This window comes from Somniosus microcephalus, chromosome 22, assembly GCF_052327205.1.
Source record: "Somniosus microcephalus isolate GS21.2 chromosome 22, FLI_Smic_1.0, whole genome shotgun sequence".
In the NCBI taxonomy this organism is placed as follows: Eukaryota; Metazoa; Chordata; class Chondrichthyes; order Squaliformes; family Somniosidae; genus Somniosus; species Somniosus microcephalus.
This window is the reverse complement of record NC_141008.1, coordinates 52,085,941-52,104,744: the sequence shown is the minus strand read 5'-3', so window position 1 is coordinate 52,104,744 and position 18,804 is coordinate 52,085,941. Positions and strand designations below refer to the sequence as shown.

The window sequence follows — 18,804 nt, the reverse complement described above, 5'->3', positions numbered from 1 at the left end:
GAACTTGTCAACTGTTCTGCACCCTCTTAACACACTGCTACAAACGGGAGTAATTTGGAAATGGAGCGAAGACTGTAAACATGCCTTCCATAAATGCAAAGGCTTGATCACGTCCAAGGAAGTGTTGGCTCACTACAACCCATCACTGCCAATCAGACTGGCGTGCGATGCATCCCCTTACGGCGTAGGAGCGGTATTATCGCATAGATTCCCTGATGGCTCGGAGCGGCCGATAGCTTTTGCGTCACGCTCATTGAACTCAGCTGAGCGTAACTATGCCCAGATCGACAGGGAAGCACTCAGCCTGGTGTGGGGAGTGAAGAAATTCAACCATTACCTACACAGACAAAAATTTACCTTGTTGACTGACCATCAACCCCTCGTCTCCATATTCAACCCTAAAAAGGGCGTTCCCATTATGACAGCGCAAAGGCTACAGAGGTGGTCCCTTTTCCTAGGGGCACACCAATATGACATAGAATACAAAGGATCAAAACAGCATGGGAATGCTGATGGTTTATCGCGCCTACCGTTGCCAACGGTAGAAGAGGCACCTACAGTGGACCCAGTGGAGATGTTCCACTCAACCATAATGGAATGTCTACCAGTAACAAATTCTACCATTGAAAAGGAAACGAGAAATGACCCGACTCTTTCACGAGTCTACGATTTAACGGTGAAGGGATGGCCAGCACATGGCGAACCACTGTTGCCAGCATTCTCGCAAAGAAGAGAACAGCTGTCAGTGTGCCGAGGAACCTTGATGTGTGGATCCAGAGTGGTGATTCCACCCAAACTCCAGGATAAAGTGCTAAAGGAGCTTCACGAGGGGCATCTGGGTGGAGTGAAAATGAAGAACCTAGCCAGAGCGTTTGTGTAGTGGCCAGGTATCGATGGAGACATCGAAGGAATTACCAAGAGCTGTCTAGGATGCCAGAAGGTCCAAAACGCCCCACCACAAGCCCCTCTACATCCATGGGAGTGGCCCTCATCTCCATGGCAAAGGGTACATATCGACTTTGCTGGTCCATTTATGGACTCAATGTTCTTAATCGCGGTTGATGCACACTCCAAGTGGCCAGAGGTAATAAAGATGTCCTCCACCACCACGGAAAAAACCATCACCGTATTAAGGACCATATTTGCCAGGAATGGGCTGCCTGAACAGATCTGTTCTGATAATGGACCGCAATTTGTGTCCGAAGAATTCAGGAAGTTCTTAAAAAACAATGGGGTTAAGCACTACACGTCCGCCCCATACCATCCCGCCACCAATGGATTAGCTGAAAGGTTTGTCCAGACCTTCAAGAAGGCCATAAAGGCCATGGGTAATGAAGACATAAATCTACAGCATAAGGTAGATAACTTCTTGTTTGCGTACAGGAATGCAACACATGTGGTTACAAACCAAACTCCCGCCATGATGTTTTTCAATAGAAGACTAAGATGCCAGCTGGATTTGATCAAGCCAAACATCAGAAGGGACGTAGAGAACCGGCAATTTCAAGGCATGAATGAAAGGCCAACTAGAACCTTCCAGATAGGTCAACAAGTTTTGGCCCGGGACTACCGTACCGAGAAATGGCAGCCTGGAACTATTTGCACACGACTAGGACCGCTGATGTATACCGTAGACATTGGAGAAAGCATAATAAGGCGCCATGCTGACCAGATCATAGAGTCATCCGAAAAGGGACAACCTACACCACAACTCTATACGCCTAATGATGAAGCAGAGATACCCATAGTATCTACCTCCGATCTGGTGATACTGGAACCAGATGAACCCGACACTGGCATTCAAGCCGAATCGACCTTGCCAAAAGAACCTACTACACCACCGAAAACTACTACACCACCGAGGCGTTATCCGGACCGAGTCAGGAAGCCTCCAGAGAGACTGACTTATAATTGATTAACTGCAGCAAATGTGTAGATTATTGTTCTTGTAAACATGTTAATTAATGATTACTTAAAATGTTATGTACTAATTATCTAAAAGGGGAGGAATTGTAGCGTATGTACCTTTAAGAGCCCCTGTGTACTGTAATACCGGTAGTGACCACTCGGGTATATAAGCCTGTATAGCGTCTTGTATCTTTTAGTTCACCTCCAGACTTTGTTCAGTAAACACCTGTTAAACCAACTCCTGCATTCCGTGTCTCCATTAACACACGGATACAACACTAACCTGCAGGGCTACGGACCAAGAGCTGGGAAGTTGGATTACGTTGGATAGCTCTTTGTTGGCCGGCACGGACATGATGGGCCGAAATGGCCTCCTTCCGTGTTGTAACTTTCTATGATTCTATGAAAATCCAAAAGCGTTGTAGTGTTTACATCTCTCTCTCTGTCTCTGACCCCGATTTTCTGCCAGCTGTCGGGCAGCTTTCCAGGCGGCCGGGGGCTGAAAATCGCCGAAAAAGCGGGTTGTGACCCCCCCGCCTGATTCCCCGCCCCGTCCAACTTTCGGACCGCCGTTTCTCCGCGACCCACTTCAGTCCCGCCCGCCGCTGGCGGGACTGGCCGTCGGAACACAAATCACCAATTATTACCTTGTTTAAGTAGATTTTGAGGGGCCGTTGCGATTTTGGGGCTTTCCCCACGTGAAACACGCCTGCGGGGAACCCCGCTGATGAGACCTGGCGTGGTAACAGTTGGCTTGCTTGCTTGCAGCTGCAGGTCAATCGGAGAAGCTGCGATTTAAAGGGCCAGCACTTGTATGTTGAAGGACCTTGTTGTTGCAGGTTTGGGGCTACTTCTTCAAGGCTTAGGCACAGCTGTAGAAGGTTGGAGCCTCACACACTTCTGCAATGCGATCTCCTGGGAAGCCCCTCTCGCCACCCTCACTCAGTGCTTCCTCAGCGGAGGCATCTACGAGAAGCATGGACGCCTTTTTTTCCTTCCCTTCTTGCCATTAGAGGATCTCCAGCAGCAGAGGTGGCAGGAACAGCAGGATGAGCACCAGGCTGCTGCTCACTCACCTGAAGCTGCACAGGCCAGAAGGGGCCAGTGCTTGGAAGTGGCTTGAGAGCACCTTGCTGCGCTTTAGGGGGCCATGGGGACCCGTTTCAGCACTGGCAGTCCTACTCAGAAGGACTTCCATGAGGATCTGGTTTCTCTGTTCAATAGACGGCCAATGCTCCTCAAGAGATGTCATTCTCTTATGAGCACTTACCATGTTTTCCGTACCCTGGCGAGTTATCTCCTCCATGGAGGTTGCCAACCTTTCCATAGTGATGCGTTCATGCGCCAATGACTCCACAAAGGCTCTGCTCATGGTCGCTATGGACTCCTCCATTCACTCCACACTCGCAGCGACCCTGGAGACAAAATCTGCCAGAGACTCCTGCATCTGTGCATGGAGATCCATCACCTCTTCTCTTGCGGATGGACCCAGAAGCAGAGGGTCGACATGCAGCGCAGCTGAGCTGAGCTGGCAGAGTCCTGCGCCCTCCAACGAGGACTCTCCACTGTTGTCCCTGTCTCCAGAATCTGCTGAGGCTCACTTGTGAGCTGTGAAACACCAGGTGACAACACTACTCTATGTCCCGAAGGTCCCCCCGAGGTGTGTGTGTCTGCGCTGGTGCTGGGTGCGCTTACTTCTGCTGACGCTGCGCCCTCAGAGGTTGGAGCTTCCTCTGAGGAGTCTGGCTGCACAGCCTCTTCCTCCTCCACAGTGAGGACGGGGGCTCTGGATGGTACTGTGGGGGAGTAAAGGAAGGAGTTAGAGATGTAATGCCAAGGTTCTTCTGGTGACTCCCAGCGAGTGGGCATCTGCTAACACCTGCATCCATGCAGCATTGGTCTCAGTGGGAGGCCTCTTCCTGCCTGACCTAGGGAAGAGGGCCTCTCTGTGGGCCCTAACCCCATTCAATAATGCCTGCAGCGAAGCCTCGTTGAATTTGAAGGCAGCTCGGGGTCTGGCACTGGCCACAGTTGCTGCAGGCTCCTCTGCCATCCTGTGTGGTTCGTTTGGAAGCCTTCAGAGGATGCAGTGTTTGCTATGGACCTTGAAAGCACCATGAATGATGACATCATACGGTGGGATTTTCTGACTAGAAATGGACAATTAGCAAGGCTGCCCACATGCTGGAAATTAATTGGCCACTTGAGGGAAAATTGCGTGGAGCTGGCTGACATTTTTTTGTGTGTCAGAAACCCCACATTCGGGGAAACCCAACCATTTCCCACACAAGCCAAAAATCGGGCTGTGTGTGTCTCTCTCTCTCTCTCTCTGTCTCTCTCTCTCTGTGTCTCTCTCTCTCTCTCTCTCTCTCTCTCTCTCTCTCTCTCTCTCCTCTTCACAGATGCTGATGGCCCTTGTTGCTGTTTTCCCTTTTCCCCCCTCCCCCCAAATAATCTTGTTGCTTGTGGTCTGCACTTTCTCCTATATCATTTTGCTCTTTCTCATTATTCTTACTAATACTCCTTACAAGGGGATACAATCTTAAAATTCAGGAGGGAAATCAGGTAGCACATAAAGGGTAGCAGAAATCTAGAACACTCTTTCCTTCCCCCCCCCCCCCCCCCCAAAAAAAAAGGCTGTGGATCAGTTGGAGCTTTCAAGACGGGGTTGCTAGGTCAGGTCAGGGTATCCCGTGATCTGGAGCTAAGGCGGGTGAGTGGAGTTGGGGTGCGGATCAGCCGTGATTTAATTGGATGGCGGAGCAGGCTCGAGGCGCCGACTCTGATTGGACGTATTCCTGGAGGTTTCATCACATGACCTCCAACCGCCCCACTGGGCCAATTTCCCCTCCGTCGCCAAGTAATGAACAAAGGTGTTCAAAGAAAATGGGAAAAATACCCAGACACTTTCTGTTAACACCCCAATGTTTTTTTCCCCTCCTGCAGCAGTGTCCAGGAGATTAATCTTTAATTCCTGGAAGGCTCCAGGGCATTCCTCAAGGGTTGGTCACCCCTAATCAAGGGGCCGAATGGTTTCCTCCAGTTCCTAGATAATCAGGCGCAACAGAAGTCACTGGGATGCATTTAAGGGGAAGCTGGATAAGCACGTGAGGGAGAAAGGAATGGAAGGATATGTTGAAGAGTGAGATGAGGTAGGGTAGGAGGAGGCTCGTGTGGACCAGCTGGGCGGAATGGCCTGTTTCTGTGCTGTGAATATAATGAACGGCTGGTTTCTTTTTGCCCAGGACACTATGATAAAGTACATGACCGACGGCTGCTTGCTGCGGGAGATCCTTCAGGACCCGGTTCTCAGTCGGTACGACACTGTCATTCTGGACGAGGCCCACGAGAGGAGCCTCAGCACAGTTAAGTAACGTTTTAACACTCCCGTAAATTCTGTAAGGCGTGGTTAGTGACGGGAGTGTAGCGTTGGATTTTAAATGGGAAATTGATTTTTTTTCCTAATATTTTTACCGGCCCCTCCCTCCCCCCCCCCCCCCCCCCCCCAACCTTCTCCGGAAAGTGTTTGTTGCTGGGATATGGTTTCACAGGCCCCAGCTTCATCTCCACCGCCAGCCCCCCCTCCGCACCCCTGAACTCGCACCGTGGCTGCAGTGGGTACTGTCTACCAGATACACTGCAGAAGCTCAGCAGCATCTCTCGAACCTGTGACCTCTAGCGCCTAGAAGGACAAGGGCAGCAGTCGCATTGGAACACCGCCACCTCCAAATTCCCCTCCAAGTCACACCTACAGTTTACAGAAATCATGATTAAGGGACAAAATGTTGAGAATGCCCAACTTGGGAGGGGGTGCGGCGGGGGGGTGGGGGTGCGGATAGTGGTACTGCTGCAGCCGCCCATGATACTGTACATAGGGTTGAGTTGATAAGTGGCAGGTAACATTCGCGCCACAGAAGTGCCAGGCAATGACTATCTCCAACAAGCAAGAGTCTAATCACCTCCCCTTGACATGAAAACGGCATTACCATTGCCGAATCCCCACCATCAACATCCTGGGGGTCACCATTGACCAGAAACTTAACTGGACCAGCCACATAAATACTGTGGCAACAAGAGCAGGTCAGAGGCTGGGTATTCTGCGGCGAGTGTCTCACCTCCTGACTCCCCAAAGCCTTTCCACCATCTACAAGGCACAAGTAAGGAGTGTGATGGAATACTCTCCACTTGCCTGGATGAGTGCAGCTCCAACAACACTCAAGAAGCTCGACACCATCCAGGACAAAGCAGCCCGCTTGATTGGCACCCCCTCCACCACCTTAAACATTCACTCCCTCCACCACCGGTGTACCGTGGCTGCAGTGTGTACCATCTACAAGATGCACTGCAGTAACTCGCCAAAGCTTCTTCAGCAGCACCTCCCAAACCCACGACCTCTACCACCTAGAAGAACAAGGGCAGCAGGCGCATGGGAACACCACCACCTCCAAGTTCCCCTCCAAGTCAAACTATCCTGACTTAGAAGTATATCGCCGATCCTTCATCGTCGCTGGGTCAAAATCCTGGAACTCCCTCCCTAACAGCACTGTGGGAGTACCTTCACCACACGGACTGCAGCAGTTCAAGAAGGCGGTTCACCACCACCTTCTCAAGGGCTACTAGGGATGGGCAATAAATGCCAGCCTTGCCAGCGACGCCCACATCCCATGAATGAATTATTTCAAAAGCTGCCATTTCTCCTGGAAGTAGTTATTGGTGGGCTATCTGAGGGGGTGTTTAATCCCAGCCTGATTCTATCACACCCGCGCCTGCACGTGCACCTTCTAGTAAAGGGGCAACTCGATAGCGATCAGTAGCAAGAATCCTGACCGGTTCATTCCTCCCTCCTCCCTGTTGTGGGAGCATTGCAGCTCGTTGGAGAAGCTCAGCTGCTATCCCGGCCGAGATTAGCTCACTTGGCACCGACTGGGCGTCGAACCTAGAAGCGTGTGCTCTCTTGGGGCGGGGATCGGGCGCGGGGCGGGGATCGAGCGGGGCCGGGATCGAGCGCTGGTGATCTGCTCCGCTGGTTTACCGCGCAAGCAGTGAAGGACAAATCCACCCCATTTGTGTAAAATTGCAGAAATAGCCAGGCTTTGCCGTGCTCAACCACTTCTCCGAACGGTGATGTGCTTTCTGCCCGCAGGATATTCTCTTCGGTTTGCTCAAGTCCCTGTCGACGCGGGAGACTACATCACACGAGCGCAAGGTTCCCCTGAAAGTCGTCGTGATGTCAGCCACGCTGGAGACAGAGAAACTGGCGGAGTTTCTCCACGGCTGTCCCGTCTGTCATGTGTCGGGCAGGACCTACCCTGTCCAGGAACTATTCTGCAACCTGATTGGACCGAAGGATAAAGAGCCCACAGGATTTGTTAAAGAGGTAACTGTTACTCACCCTCCCCGATACGTCGAAGCGGGCACATCCCGACAATGTGGCAGGCTCCCAATTTGAGCTGGGCTGTTTTGTGGGCCGGTGTGGGGGAGGAGCGTGGCTGAGTGGATAGCACTTTCATGTCTAAGTTAGAAGCTGCTGCTTTCAGGGCTTGAGCACCTGATCCAGACTGACACTCTAGTGCAGTACTGAGGGAAAGCAACATTGTCAGAGGTGCAATCCTTTGGATGAGAAGTTAAACCACAGCTCTGTCTACCTGTTCAGTTAGGCGTAAAAGATCCCATGGCACTATTGGAAAATGATTAGGGAGTTCTCCCATCCCTCCAACTCTGGCCTCTTGTGCGTCGCCCGCTTTCTTCGCCCCCACCATTGGCGGCCGCGTCTTCAGCCATCTAGCCACCAAGCTCTGGAATTCTCTCACCAAACCTCTCCACCTCGCCGTCCTCCCTTAAGATGCTCCTTCAAACCTACCTCTTCGACCAAGCTTTTAGTCACCTGTCCTAATGTCTCCTCCTTTGGCTTGGTGTCAATTTTTATCAATTATGCTTCTATGTAGCCTCTTGGGAGGCTTTTAAATGTGTGATATAAATGCAAGTTGTTGTTGTCCTGGCCAACATCTATCCCTCAACCAACAGGACCACAAACTCAGCATAACCGGCCTTTTATCTCAGTTGGTCATTTATCTCATTGTGTGACCTTGCTGTGTGAAATAGGCTGACGCACGTACCGACATAACCGTAATTGCACTGCAAAAGTAATTGATTGTGAAGCACTTTGAGACATCCTGAGGACGTGATATTCAGCAAAGGAGGACCAAGAAATTGATAAAGGGAAAATAGAATATGAGAGTAAACTAGCGAGAGACATAAAAACAGACTGCAAAAAGCTTCTATAAGTATGTTAAAAAGGAAAAGATTTGCAAAAGTAAATGTGGGTCCCTTACAGGCTGAGACAGGAGAAATTATAATGGGGAATAAGGAAATGGCGGAGAAATACATAGGGCTGGATTTTTTCAATGGGAAGCTTTTGGAGGCGGGACTGCTGCTTGCCGGCTTTCAATCCCACCTCCATCAGCTTCTGGCCAACCAGCGGTATTTTCCCCTGATTCCCCGGTGGGCTCAGCAGGCCAATTAGGGGGAAGTCAGTGACAGAGCACGTCAACGTATGATGTGTCATCTGTCAAGAACTTTTGAAAGAAGAAATGTCATCGTTTGACAGCTCTGTGAAGCTGTCAAACACTGACATTCTGTGTAGTTTGACGAGTCCTCGTGTTCAGGACTCATCAAACCTTTCAACTTTGCAGAAATCAGCTGGCTGTTGGGTCGGAGGATCCAACAGCCAGTCTGTGATAACAACAGAAAATGCTGGAAATACTCAGCAGGCCAGGCAGCATCCGTGGAGAGAGAAACAGAGTTAACGTTTCAGGTCTGGGACCCTTCATCAGAACTGGAAAAAGATGGAGATGTAACAGATATTAAGCAGGTGCAGAGACAGGGGGGCGGTTAGGGGAGGAAGGAATAGAAAGAACACCCTGTACTTTTGTAAGAGGCAGGAAAGATAAAATGTTGCAAATGGGAATGGCAAAAATCATACTGCATGAAAAATGGGGGCAGGGATAATTATCTGAAATTGTTGAACTCAATGTTGAGTCCGGCAGGCTGCAAAGTGCCCAATCGAAAGATGAGGTGCTGTTCCTTGAGCTTACGTTGAGCTTCATTGGAACAATGCAATAGCCCGAGGACAGAGAGATCAGAGTGGGGGTGAAGTGGTGAATTAAAGTGACAGGCGACCGGAAGCTCAGGGTCACCCTTACGGACTGAACGGAGGTGTTCCGCAAAGATCTCTACAATGGAGATGTCAGGACTCCGGCTCCACAGCAGCTGAAGACTGTAGAGAGAAACAAAGGTAAGTTAACATTTTCTAACACTTTACACTCACCGCACATACTTACCACTCCACACTTGCACCCATCACTCACCTCTATATCGCACTTTCAGACCCCGCAGACCTCCTACTCGCCTCCTACACCCCGCCGGGGTTCCCCCAGGTCGGGAAGCCCGCACTTCAGCGCCAAAATAGGGATAATCCTATTTTCTGCCTGTTAACAAGCAGTTAATAGGCTTTAATCCCTTCCCGCCTCCAAGGAGATGGGACCTGGGGCCGGATGGCTTCCGGCCTCCCGGCAAGAGTGCACGGAGGCGGGTTGGGGGCGGGTTTGCTATCCGCCCCCAAATTCTGCAACTTTCCCGGCAGTCCCGCCTCCATACCCGCCTCCTCGGGGCTGAGAAAACGGACAGAAAACAGAGAGTAGGAATAAACGGGTCATTTTCGGGTTGGCAGGCTGTAACTAGTGGGGTACCGCAAGGATCAGTGCTTGGGCCTCAGCTATTCACAATCTATATCAATGATTTGGATGAGGGGACCAAATGTAATATATCTAAGTTTGCTGATGATACAAAGCTGGGTGGGAATGTAAGTTGTGAGGAGGATGCAACGAGGCTTCAAGGCTAAGTGAATGGGCAAGAACATGGCAAATGGAATATAATGTGGAGAAATGTGAAATTATCCACTTTGGTAGGAAAAATAGAAAAGCAGAGTATTTTTTAAATGGTAAGAGATTGGGAAATGTTGGTGTTCAGAGGGACCTGGGTGTCCTTGTACACGAATTACTGAAAGTTAACATGCAGGTACAGCAAGCAATTAGGAAAGCAAATGGTATGTTGGCCTTTATTACAAGAGGATTTGAGTATACGAGTAAAGATGTCTTACTGCAATTATATAGGGCCCTGGTGAGGACCACACCTGGAGTATTGTGTACAGTTTTGGTCTCCTTACCTAAGGAAGGATATACTTGCCATAGAGGGAGTGCAACGAAGGTTCACCAGACTGGTTCCTGGGATGGGGGGGATTGTCCTATGAGGAGAGATTGAGTAGACTAGGCCTATATTCTCTAGAGTTTAGAAGAATGAGAGGTGATCTCATTGAAACATACAAAATTCTTACAGGGCTTGACAGGGTAGATGTAGAGAAGATGTTTCCCCTGGCTGGAGAGTCTAGAACCAGGGGTCACAGTCTCAGAATAAGGGGTCGGCCATTTAGGACTGAGATGAGGAGAAATTTCTTCTGAGGGCGGTGAATCTTTGGAATTCTCTACCCCAGAGGGCTGTGGAGGCTCAGTCATTGAGTATATTCAAGACAGAGATCGATAGATTTTTGAATATTAAGGGAATCAAGGGATATGGGGATAGTGCAGGAAAGTGGAGTTGAGGTAGAAGATCAGCCGTGATCTTATTGAATGGCGGAGCAGGCTCGAGGGGCCGAATGGCCGACTCCTGCTCCTAATTCTTGGCCCAGAAATTCCAGAACGGGGCTTGCAGCGCGTGCAAGCCCCGTATTTACACTTACCCCGCGCTACTGCCGATCAGCTCCAGGGACGCCTGGAATTGGTGTTTCCAGAAGAAGAATCCCGGGCAGCGTATGACGTCACGCCGCCCAGGAGTGCAGCCAGCGCGAAGCCAGGAGCGTGCAGTGCCAGTGAGACACGCCCCTTGAGGTCTCAGTTTCACTGGACACGCCCCCAATGTTTCTGTCAAGCTGCTAACCATTTTTACATGCAAAGCAGCAGTTTAAATAGGTTTTTGGAAGTTTTTTGAAGATTTTGGTAACTTTTATAAACTTTTTAAAATGTTTACATTATTTTGAGTAATCTGAAGTAGTTTTAAACAGAATTAAAGCAATTTAAAGACTTTTAAAAGCCCTAAAAGAATTTTTTTAATTCCATTTATTTATTTAGCAATGTCGTCGTCATACGTGTCTTCACACTGTTCCCTTTGGGGAACTGTATGAAGTGGTGGAAGGATTTATGGCCATGATTAACGCTCATTCCGTGACCGTAACCATCTTTGAACCAGCCATTAGGGCGGTTAGTCCTATGGCGGGAGGGTTTTACGGGCTCCCACAAGCTATACAAGGAGGGGGGGCCACCCACACCCACGGACGCAAATATCCCACTGGATGTCAACCCAGAATTTAGAGCCGGAGCTCCGACTCCACTTGCCAGGACTGTCTGGAGCGGGGTTCGAAACCCTACCCTGATCTGGCCCAGCGGCGGGGATCCTACCGCTATGACAAAGGCCCAATCCGATTAGCAACGTGAAATGGCAGCATAGGGCTCCAGTCACGGGGAGGGAAAAGGCGCAGGAAACGTATGGGTGTCACCTTTTGTGCGGAGTGGGCCTTTTGCGTAGCAGTAAGCATCCCCGCCGCTGGGCCAGAAGGAGTAGGGTTTTGAACCCCACTCCAGACAGTCCCGGCAAGTGGAGTCGGAGCTCCAACTTTAAATTCTGGGTGGACATCCAGCGGGATACTTGCGTCCGTGGGTGTTGGTGGCCCCCCCCCCCCCTCAGATGGGTTGTGGGAGCCCGTAAAACCCTCCCGCCATAGGACTAACCACCCTAATGGCTGGTTCAAAGATGGTTACGGTCACGGAATGAGCGTTAATCACGGCCATAAATCCTTCCACCACTTCATACAGTTCCCCAAAGGGAACAGTGTGAGGATACGTACGATGATGACCTCTTGCGCAATGCACCTCCTTGGACCCTCAGTCGCAGATGCGAGGGGGCAAGTCGTGCAATTGTTAAATTTTTCATTTTATTGACATGTAAAATGTTGGCCCAGTAATTCCCTTCCAAATGCGCGAGTACGGTCGGGGTACTTGCGCATCTGGCTGGATGAAATGCCGGTTTTCAGCATGCACAGTGCATGTGGGGAAAACCGGCATTTCCTGTCCTCTGAACGAAGGGGTTCAGAGGCAGAACGCATGCGACTGCACAGGCAGCGCGTGCGCAGTATAATTCGCCGCTTTCATTAATGCTTTCAGTGAGGTCAAGTCATTACAACTTACACATGAAAAAAGCATGGGTACAGTTGCTCCAGAGGCTGCGGAGGAAGATATTTATTATCGTGGAGCTTCTGAAAGTATGTATGTCTGTATATATTCCTTTACTTATGTGTATGAATGTATTATTTAATTATGACTTTCAGAGAAAGTAACTTATTGGAAAATCATAATTAAAAACATACATTCATACACATTAGTAAAGGAATATAAAACATACATACATATACGTAAAGGAATATATGTGGACATACATACATAACTCATTCTCATATTCCATTCACACAGCCACAATTGCTCCTTCTACCTACCGTTCTGAAAACCCTTTTTTTTAAAAAAAAAAAAAAAAAAAAAATTTAACTTTAAAACTTACTTAAAATGTCTTAAAATAACTTCCCTCCCTTTCCCAAACAAAAATATTGCATTTCAGAAGCTCCACGATAAAATGTTTCTTCCTCCGCAGCCAATGAACCACTTTACACTTGCTTTTTTCAAGTGTAAATTCTGAGGACTTACCCTCACGGATTTCATGAATGAAATCTACGAAGTTCACTGCGCAAGCGCTGCCTGTGCAGTCGCATGCGCTCGAGGTCTGGAAATGCCGGCGTTCCCCGCATGCGCTGTTCATGCTGAACGCCAGCATTTCCAACGGCCAGATGCGTGAGTACCCCGAGCGCACTCACGCCTTTGGCCGCGAATTTCTGGCCCCTTATGTTCTTATATAAATACAAGTTCTTTCTTTCTAATCCACACCAGAGTTGGCTGAATTTTGTAATCTTGTCTTGTTCCTCTTTTCTAGGTTGTAAATGTCACTTTGGACATTCACATGAATGAATCAGAAGGAGACATCCTGGTGTTTTTAACAGGTGGGTCACCGCGCAATGGGCTGACTCTGTATCGTAGCCTGTCAGATCCTTCCCACACACAATATAGGGGAGGAAAAGAAAGCCTTGCATTTCTATAGCGCCTTTCACGACCACCGGACGTCCCAAAGCGCTTTACAACCAATGAAGTGCTTTTTGAAGTGTAGTCACTGTTGTAATGTAGGAAACGCGGCAGCCAAGCTCCCACAAACAACAATGTGATAATGACCCTTACACTGGCGTCCAGCTCAAAGGCAAAGGCTGCGCTCCTGAGCCAGTTTCCTAAATTCTCAGGTCCCACACTCGGAGAAACACTGAGATTACAGTAATAAAATGACTCCAATGTCCGGAATAGTTTTATGATGCGACATTTACCCTGAACTACGGAATCTTAAATCATTCTGTTCAGTATTTTAGCTTCAATTTCATTTTTTCTATCTTAATTTATTTAGTCAAAGACTTTTCTAACTTTAACTTTTAATTTCTTTTTTTTAAATAACCCTTTTGGCTTCTGCCTGCCCTTTTGGACACGAGAACAGCTTTTCAGGTTAAATAAAAATCTGGAAATGAAAAGCCGGGATCAGTAAAAGTGACCGCGAAGCTGCCGGATTGTCGTAAAAACCCAACCGGTTCACTGATGTCCTTCAGGGAAGGAAACCTGCCGTCCTAACCCGGTCTGGTCTACATGTGGCTCCAGTCCCCACACCAACACGGTCAACTCTTGACGGCCCTCAGTAGTGGCCTCGCAAGTCACACAGTAGGGCAACGAGGAGACCAAACGCAGATTGGGTGACCGCTTTGCGGAATACCTCCATTCAGTCCGTAAGAGTGACCCCGAGCTTCCGGTCACCTGTCACTTTAATTCTCGGCTCCACTCCCACTCTGACCTCTCTCTCCTTGGCCTCTTACACTGTTCCAATGAAGCTCAACGTAAGCTCAAGGAACAGCACCTCATCTTTCGATTAGGCACTTTACAGCCTTCTGGACTCAACATTGAATTCAACAATTTCAGACCATAACGTCTGCCCCCATTTTTTCACATGGCAGCTGTTGATGATTCTGCCATCCCCATTTGCGACATTTAATCTCTCCTGCCTTCCATCCTCGAACAGACCGTCCCTTTTGTTCTTTCTTCCCCTCCCCCTTTCCCTGCCTCTGCACCTGCTTAAAACCTGTCACATCCTTAACTTTTTCCAGTTCTGACGAAGAGTCACAGACCTGAAACGTTAACTCTGTTTCTCTCTCCACGGATGCTGCCTGGCCTGCTGAGTGTTTCCAGCATTTTCTGTTGTTATTTCAGGACAACTAAGGGGGTGGGCAATAAATGCCAGCCTTCCCAGTGACGCCCACATCCCGAGAATGAATATATATTAAAAAATAAGCTTCTATTGTTGGATATTCAGCACTCGATTTCTCCTTGGAACAGAGACGGTTAAAAGATGACCTAATCGAGGTTTTCAAGATGGTGAGGGGTTTTGATGGAGCAGAGAGAGAAAAACTATTTCCTCTGGCGAGTGGATCAATAACCAGAGGTCATTGATTTAAAATCATTGGCAATAGATCTAGAGGGGAGATGAGAAATGTTTTCTCACTGAGTTGTGGGGATCTGGAACGCTCGACCTGACGGAAGCTGATTCCATCAATAATTTTAAAAGGGAGTTGGACGGGTTCTCGAGGATGAGGAACTCACAGGGTTACGGACAAGAAGCGAGGATGTTGGGACTGAGCACGACAGTTCTTTCAAAGAGCCGGCACAGGCACGACGGGCCGAATGGCCTCCTTCTGTGCTGTAAGTTTCTATGAATCAAAATGCTCTGTTACATGTGCCGTTTAACAATTTTCTTCGCACAGGGCAGTCTGAGATTGAGCGAGCGTGCGACTTGCTTTTCCAGAAGGGAGAATCGATTGATTACCAGTACGATGTGAGGGATGGATCGGTCGAAGGGCTGCTCATACTGCCACTGTATGGGTCTATGTCAACAGGTAACACCAATTGCAAAAATAAAAAACAAACGAGCAATCATTTTGTACTTCATTTTATTCACTTCTCCGTCTGTCATCTCCTCGCTCACTGTCTGTGAGCCCAAGGGCGAGCTGCAGACCTGCTCCCAGGATGCTGACGGAAGATCCAAGTGCAGTCGCCCTCTGAGCTCCTGCCACCTGAGATGGTCTGACTGTCCTTGGATTGTCTCACCCGCAGCGGGGGCAGCCCCCAGTCTCTCTTCGTGTCTCCCTGCATTGGCGTGGCTGGGACTGAGGACTCGGTGCATGGAGAAAGGTGACTGTGAACTTGAGTCATGCCTCTCTCGGCCGGACAAGAGATAGGTCATCAGAAGAGCAGGAGATGAGGACACAAAGTAATTTAAAACCAAAAGTGGCTAGCGTTTGCTTTGACCGTGTGGCGGGGACCACCTACTGTGGTGGGGACCTTATTAAAAGTAGCGACGTCTGATACAGATTGTGATGTTTATGATGTTGGACCTCACCGGGTTTAAGTTTTAAACCTCCTCACCAGGTAGCCTTGAACAAGGGAATAGAGGATCATGCTGACAGCGTTAGATGAAGAAGGATGGGAGGAGGCTCGAGTGGAGCATAACTGGACTGGTTGGGCTGAATGGCCTGTGTCTTTGCTGTATATTCTATGTAATTCTGTGAAGAGAAAAATTGACTCCCTGCTGCAGAGGGACTGGAATGTTCCATGTGTTACATGCTGTCGTTTCAACCCTGGGGCCTGAGTTTGAATTTAGATTCAACTGTTGAGGGTAAAATAAGTCCCTCCACCTCCGCTGGTTCTCTGGGTCCTCGGTGAAAGGAGCTTGCGGTGGTTTCTGTCCAGTTATTGGCTGATATTGGTCCCTAGCACAAATTGGTACTAAATTGTCGGTGTAACTCTGAGAACTCATGAGGCTGGCTCTTGTGGGAAATGGAAAAAAATTGCTTTGGTGCAATAGAGACTGCTCATGTCAGGTTGTTGGGCACTCCCTCACTAAAGGGAACTTTACTGTGCATCTAACTGCTGCTGTACCTGCCCTGGAAGTGTTTGATGGGACAGTGTAGAGGGAGCTTTACTCTGTATTTAACCTGTGCTGTACCTGCCCTGGGAGTGTTTGATGGGACAGTGTAGAGGGAGCTTTACTCTGTATCTAACCCGTGCTGTACCTACCCTGGAAGTGTTTGATGGGACAGTGTAGAGGGAGCTTTACTCTGTAACTAACCCGTGCTGTACCTGCCCTGGGAGTGTTTGATGGGACAGTATGGAGGGAGCTTTACTCTGTATCTAGCCCGTGCTGTGCCTGCCCTGGGAGTGTTTGATGGGACAGTGTAAAGGGAGCTTTACTCTGTATCTAACCCGTGCTGTACCTGCCTTGGGAGCGTTTGATGGGACAGTGTTGAGGGAGCTTTACTCTGTATCTAACCCGTGCTGTACCTGCCCTGGGAGTGTTTGATGGGACAGTGTTGAGTGAGCTTTACTCTGTATCATACTGTGCTGTACCTGCCCTGGGAGTGTTTGATGGGACAGTGTAGAGGGAGCTTTACTCTGTATTTAACCCGTGCTGTACCTGCCCTGGGAGTGTTTGATGGGACAGTGTAGAGGGAGCTTTACTCTGTATTTAACCCGTGCTGTACCTGCCCTGGGAGTGTTTGATGGGACAGTGTAGAGGGAGCTTTACTCTGTATTTAACCCGTGCTGTACCTGCCCTGGGAGTGTTTGATGGGACAGTGTAGAGGGAGCTTTACTCTGTATCTAATCTGTGCTGTACCTGCCATGGGAGATAGAAACATTTGCAACTCCCCAGCACTGACAGTCTCTCGCGGGCAGACGGGGGGGTGAGCTAACTGCGAGCTATTTCCGACTGTGGGAGCATTGTTTTAGTTGGCGTGTAGGGTTCTCTTATCTCAATCCTTACAGCCTTTTCTCCTTCAGATCAGCAGAGAAAGGTTTTTCTTCCTGCTCCACCCAACATCAGGAAATGTGTTGTTGCTACTAATATTGCAGCCACTTCTCTGACTATTGACAGAATAAGGTAAGAATGTGCAAGCTCAATATTACATTCAGACACTAATTGCCACGCAGTTATTATCTTTGGATCCTAATTGCCCTCAGTTGTCTCAACCTATCTCCCAAAGATACTGATGTGTTGAGGTTCCACAGGTGCCACCTGCCCACTTCTCTCCGTTACCTTAAGTGACACTGGAAAATCATGCACGAGTCTAGACTGAGCATTGACAACTATTTGACCACGGGGGGAATAATCACTGACCAGACCAATCCTGTCATCCCCTGATGTCCTCGCAAACAAACGTTCCAAAAGAGGTCATTGTCTAATGATAAGGAGCACGACCCCATGTCAATTTACTCTCTCTTGGAACCACCACCTTCTGCATAGCTGGTGGCTTTTCCGACTGAACCTTTGGGGAAAGCTCGTCCGATCCTTTATCAGGACCATGATATTGAATAAGTCTGTCAAGTCCCAGCACAGGCTGGTGCCCCTACTTCTTAACCAGTGCTGAGGGACCTCTGCCAGCAGACTTTAGCACATAATCCCAGTGGACAACGAGGGAGTGCTGCACTGTTAGAGGTGTCGTCTTTCGGTTGAGACATTAATCCGAGGCCCCCCCTGTCTGCCCTCTCGTGACACTATTCGAAGAAGAGCAGGAAATCCTCCCCGGTGTCCTGGCCAACAATTATCCCTCCACCAACATCACTAAATTATCTGATCATTATCTCATTGCTGTTTGCGGGAGCTTGCTGTGCGCAAATTGGCTGCCGCGCTTCCTACATCACAACAGTGACTACACTTCAAAAAAGTACTTCATTGGCTGTGAAGCGCTTTGGGACGTCCTGAGGTTGTGAAAGGCGCTGGCGAAATGCAAGTTCTATCTAAAAGTTTGTTTACTGACATGTCAGATGCTGGACTCCAGAATTACAATTCAGAGCGTATACCTGGCAGCAGAGCAAACCTGGAGTTCAGCCCAGGAATGAGAGAATTATTTTTAATAGAATTGAGTATCCATTCGTCACCGGCTGTACGTCATCAGGCGATGTGTAATGGATTTTGTGATCGGAGCCGGTTGCTGGGATTGTGTAATGTTGAGCAGCAGTCATCGTGTCCTTTTAATTACAGGTATGTTGTAGACTGCGGCTTTGTGAAGCAGCTGAATCACAATCCACGGGTTGGACTCGACATACTGGAGGTGGTTCCCATCTCAAAGTAAGTTTTTGTTATAATTCATTCCAAGTAGACACACCTGGGAGTGACACAGAATTCCAGTCTGTTTCCAATGAGCCCCATTGTACAGAATCCCAATGTTCCAAACCCCTCCCATATTGAGTTCCAACTGAACCCTTACCATTCACTCCTATTTAGTAGAGTTCCAATGGACTAAACCCCTTCCCTATCGCTTCTATTTTGAAGAAGAGCAGGGGAGTTCTCCCCGGTATTCTGGCCAATATTTATAGAAACATAGAAAACATAGAAGATAGGAGCAGGAGTAGGCCATTCGGCCCCTCAAGCCTGCTCCGCCATTTAATGCGGTCATGGCTGATCATCCAAATTCAGTACCCTGTCCCTGCTTTCTCCCCATATCTCTTGATCCCTTTAGCCTTAAGAAATATATCTAACTCCTTCTTGAATATATTTAATGAATTGGCCTCAACTGCCTTGTGTGGTAGAGAATTCCACAGGTTCACCACTCTCTGGGTGAAGAAATTCCTCCTCATCTCTGTCCTAAAGACAGAGGGT

At 48.8% G+C, this 18,804-nt stretch overlaps 1 protein-coding gene across 3 annotated transcripts in view; it reads left to right on the top strand.

Annotated features, from left to right (window-relative positions):
* dhx40 (DEAH (Asp-Glu-Ala-His) box polypeptide 40) overlaps positions 1-18,804 on the top strand; it is a 57,301-nt gene that overhangs the window by 11,442 nt on the left and 27,055 nt on the right. For all 3 annotated transcript variants that reach the window (XM_085964720.1, XM_085964719.1, XM_085964721.1), the window contains exons 3-8: positions 5,154-5,273; positions 7,052-7,285; positions 12,997-13,063; positions 14,912-15,043; positions 16,986-17,085; positions 18,187-18,273. In XM_085964720.1, the coding sequence (XP_085820846.1) occupies positions 5,154-5,273; positions 7,052-7,285; positions 12,997-13,063; positions 14,912-15,043; positions 16,986-17,085; positions 18,187-18,273 (740 nt within the window). The remainder of the gene's footprint in view (positions 1-5,153; positions 5,274-7,051; positions 7,286-12,996; positions 13,064-14,911; positions 15,044-16,985; positions 17,086-18,186; positions 18,274-18,804) is intronic.